At 45.8% G+C, this 3,826-nt stretch overlaps 1 protein-coding gene across 1 annotated transcript; it reads right to left on the bottom strand.

The window, feature by feature from the left end:
• Positions 1–318: 318 nt before the first annotated feature.
• Positions 319–3,568, bottom strand: LOC119807703 (matrix Gla protein). Its single transcript, XM_038319801.1, has 4 exons — positions 3,425–3,568; positions 2,121–2,153; positions 1,041–1,116; positions 319–675 (listed from the first exon to the last, which is right to left on the bottom strand). Exons 1-4 carry the CDS (start codon positions 3,483–3,485, stop codon positions 534–536), a joined length of 312 nt encoding a protein of 103 aa, XP_038175729.1. The 5' UTR covers positions 3,486–3,568; the 3' UTR covers positions 319–533.
• Positions 3,569–3,826: the final 258 nt, after the last annotated feature.

Raw genomic sequence — 3,826 nt, 5'->3', positions numbered from 1 at the left:
CTTATGTAGCTGTTTAAAACTGGATTGCATAGACTATTCACATATGTGATTATGGACAAAGTTAGATTGAACTGGGATATTTTGTCGTGTGTTTTCCATTGTTGTCTTCTTTCCGTTTCATCTTTTTTCTACATGGCCTTGGTACAGAGGTGATTTAGTTTTATGCACGAGAGATGGGAAACAAATGAGGTGAGCTCTAATTTCTATGTGGTTATACCTCCACTCAACGGTACACACAAGGTCAACACAACCACCAACACTCAGGCCATTATGACTTCACTATCATAGCATTTCCCAGAAGAAACTGAATTCACGAAGTGAAAGTATCAAACCAGAATTTTATTATATATAAACACATTTCTTAACACTGTTCTTTCGTTACTTTCAACCTGGGCACAGGAAGGAGTAGCGCAGCCAGACAAGACATCATGTAGGAAACAAGCAATGCGCATGCGTCTGTGTACTTCCGTATTGCTACTGCAGGGGGATATAAAACGAGACTCAGGAGCAAAAATCGTCATTTCGTCGTCCTCTTATTTGGCTCCTCGGCGCTGCCTGAAGTAGCGGTTATAGGCAGCGTTGTATCCGTAGACCATGGCATAGCGCTCACATAGCTTGTAGTCATCGCAGGCTTCCCTGTTGATCTCGTAGGCAGGCTTGTTGCGTTCCCGGACCCTGGAGAGTGGAGGAAGAGGCCACGAATGAAGGGCAGTCAGAAAGGGAGGAAAGGTTGGGGGTACTGGGTGGAACCCTTCCACCCAGTTTGTTTGAAGAGCAGGCATGTTCTCCCCGAGCAGAGGGCAGGTCTTATTTTGATATTATTTTTATGAATAAAAATAGAAGCTTTCTTTCTGTCCCCGTTTCCTTCCTCCCCATCTCCGTTTTAACCCCAAAGCAGAGGAGTTACTAAACATTCTGTTTTCTCTGTCTTGCTTTTCAATTCTTTGAGTTCAAGACATAGAAATAATGATAAACCTCTTTCCCACTCCGTCCAGACCTGTGCTACAGCACTGCTACCCCCATCAGGTTGAGGTACGCACCTCTCTTGGGCTTTAACACGCCATCTCTGCTGAGGGGAAATAAAGGTGTTGGCATTTCTCCTGTTGATGAAGGGACCTAGAACAGAAAATCAGTAAGTGTGCTTTCATGGAGCGGCCGATGAAAATGTTTTGTGAATATTCTGAGGGCAAATCCATCTGAGATCCCACTAACCTCCTCCTTTGTAAACGGGGGTACGCAAAAAATATAAAAAAAGTACAAAGTAGATTTTATAAATTGCATGAGCAAGGGCAACGAATAACCATTTATGTGTCCTGGGGACTTGTCACACAGGCCACACCAAGTCTTATCTGTTTTGTTTTGGGCAATCCTTTGTTACTTTTGGTAATACCCACTCAGAGTGTTTTTAATGCATTTCAAGAGAAATTTTCTCATCATTTGGACCTACAAAGTAGACCACAGGACACCAGTATAGGGGCAAGTTAAATACTATGAAAACAAGGAAGAAATTAAACACAAGAGTGAGGCCTGGCATGGGGGTGCATACTTGTGTTCCCACTGCTTGGGAGGTGGGGGCAGGAGGATGAGGAGTTGAAACTTATCCTCAGTTGCGTCCTGAGTAGGAGGCCAGCTGGGATACAGGAGACAGCCACAGAGTCAAAAATCAAACCAAAACGGGAAAACAAAACCCTTCAGATTAACCAAACAAAAATGCGGATACTGTTCGGTTCCTGGCCAGAGCCAGACTTTCCCAGTCCCTCTACTCAGGCGCCGAAGCCGATGCTGACGCCTGTGGGCTCCTTCCCGGCTGGCTGCTCCCGTTCTGTGATTTGTCAGTTGTCATTGCTCCTCCTCATTTTCCATTCGTGTGGCTGATGTGATGTCAACTTAAAATTTCCAAGTGCTCTGGATGCAGCTTCATGTCATATTACACGGCTTGAAGCTTGAACGTTGCTCACTGGGACAATTTGAGTCACTGGGGCTAAAACTCCAGGTCTCCCAAGGAGGCCCACTCCTCCCTTCCCTCTCTGTCAATAGACCTGACCCAGCACTACTTTATAAAACAAGGTGCTGTTCTTTAATGCAAGCAACTGAAATAAGGTCGTCAGGCATTTACTTACTGATTTCATAGGACTCCATGCTTTCGTGAGATTCTGCAATTAAAAGAAAGACTTATTTGTCATATACTGTCATTGTAGAGGTAGAAGGGGAAGCAAGAGTCAAAAAGGTGGGAATAGTACATATAGCAAGGCAGCTGTTAAGACATTCCGGCAACACAGGAGTTAGGAGTTGCTTCCTTCTCTCCCTCTTTGCTTTGGGAGTCTTCCTGCTCATCTCTCTGACATACTCAGGGCCTGTTTGAGACTAGAGTCGAGTTAAAGGTGGATGAATGGCAGCCAGGCTTCTCCAGGCAGGGAACTCCAGGGTGGTTATTGAGCTGCCTGACCCAGACAGCTTCTAAGAGGGTTCGAAATGGCTCTTAAGAATGGGTGCTAAATTGGCAGCCTCAGAAACCACTGGCTCCCTCTCACAGCTCAAACTGGGCACAAGGCCAGGGCGGAGAGGACGTCAAAGCAAACGCTCTTGCTTTCCATGTGTCTCCTGAACACAGTGGGCAAAGCGGGAATAAGTGTTTATAAGTAGTGCCTACCTGCCTGCAAAGTGGGAAAGGAGGCGAGGAAATCCAAAGCGCACACAGAAAGTTTATGAATAATTCAAAAGTTGAGAAGCATAGCGCTAGAGCTATTTATACAGTTTAGGTTTAAAAACAACTAAATAGGGCCAGCATGATTTCCACAGAATTATGTAAATAAATTGGCTTCAAATCTGTAAACAAATCACAGACGACTTAACAACACACAGGTAGCAGAAAGAAGCGTCTTTTGCAAATAGTTTTGAAACTGATAATTTTCTAAAATTCAGCTGTAAGGCTTCTTTTAAAAAATGAATTTGCAGAATAAACGCACTAAGCTCATGGCATTTGCTGTCCCTAAAAAGTCTATCTCTAGCTATTACTTCCCATGAAAACATATTTTCTTAAAGTGAAAGACTGACCAAATATCCTTAACCCATCAATACTCAAGTTTCAATAAGCGTTCTTAGAGAAGACGATAGGGGCTGGGAATCGACACGTTTCTGGAATATCGTGGTTTCCAGGTGTGCAGATTCATTCCTAGAAGAACCGTATTCATTTCTGGAAGATTCATAATGGGAAGAACCCACTAAATAGCTCACATGCATAGGGCTGTTTAGAATATAAAACAGGTGCGGTGAAGTGACCAATAACCAAGGCAGGGTTCATGATTCTCTGGATAATAACAGAGAAAGGGGAAAGGAGAAAGGAGAGGAGCCGGGAGAATAAACGGAGAAAGGAAGCCAGAGGCAGGAAAGGAAACCCCACTGACAGCAGGGAAAGACTTCTCACCATAGCACAGGGCTGCCACAGCCAGGGCAGCCAGAATGGTCAGAGGGAGCAGGCTCTTCATGGTGTCTCCGTGTCCCGTGAGTTTGCCTCTGTGTCTGGCACAGCAGCAGAGGGGAGAGGCTCCTACACACTGCTAGCAGCGAAGGCTGAACTGTTTTTATAGGAACTTGAGCAGCCGAAGGGGGAGGAACCAGCAGCCGGGGGCTGGAAAAGGTGGGGTGGCTTGGCACTAAACTCGCCTTGGGACTTCTCCCAAGTCCTCATTCCTTCCAGATAGTATCTCCACAGCGTGGGCAGTTTCCCCTCACTGCTGGCCCCGGCTGTGCTACAACAGGATGCTGTCCGGGTGCAGAAGTTGCGGCCACCCTCTGTTTGCTAGCCAGACCTGGGCACATGCCCATG

The sequence above is a fragment of the Arvicola amphibius genome, chromosome 2 (genome assembly GCF_903992535.2).
Source record: "Arvicola amphibius chromosome 2, mArvAmp1.2, whole genome shotgun sequence".
Classification (NCBI taxonomy): Eukaryota; Metazoa; Chordata; class Mammalia; order Rodentia; family Cricetidae; genus Arvicola; species Arvicola amphibius.
The sequence above is the reverse complement of the archived record's forward strand: the minus strand, read 5'-3'. Positions and strand labels throughout refer to the sequence as shown.

What these genes read in the sequence shown, in the direction of transcription:
- LOC119807703 (XM_038319801.1), bottom strand. Translation starts at nt 3,485, where the DNA reads ATGAAGAGCCTGCTCCCTCTGACCATTCTGGCTGCCCTGGCTGTGGCA. An exon ending in TGTGGCAGCCCTGTGCTATG is followed by an intron (nt 2,154 to 3,424) that starts GTGAGAAGTCTT and finishes TTTTAATTGCAG; the next exon opens with AATCTCACGAAAGCATGGAG. An exon ending in CGTGTTAAAGCCCAAGAGAG is followed by an intron (nt 676 to 1,040) that starts GTGCGTACCTCA and finishes TCCACTCTCCAG; the next exon opens with GGTCCGGGAACGCAACAAGC.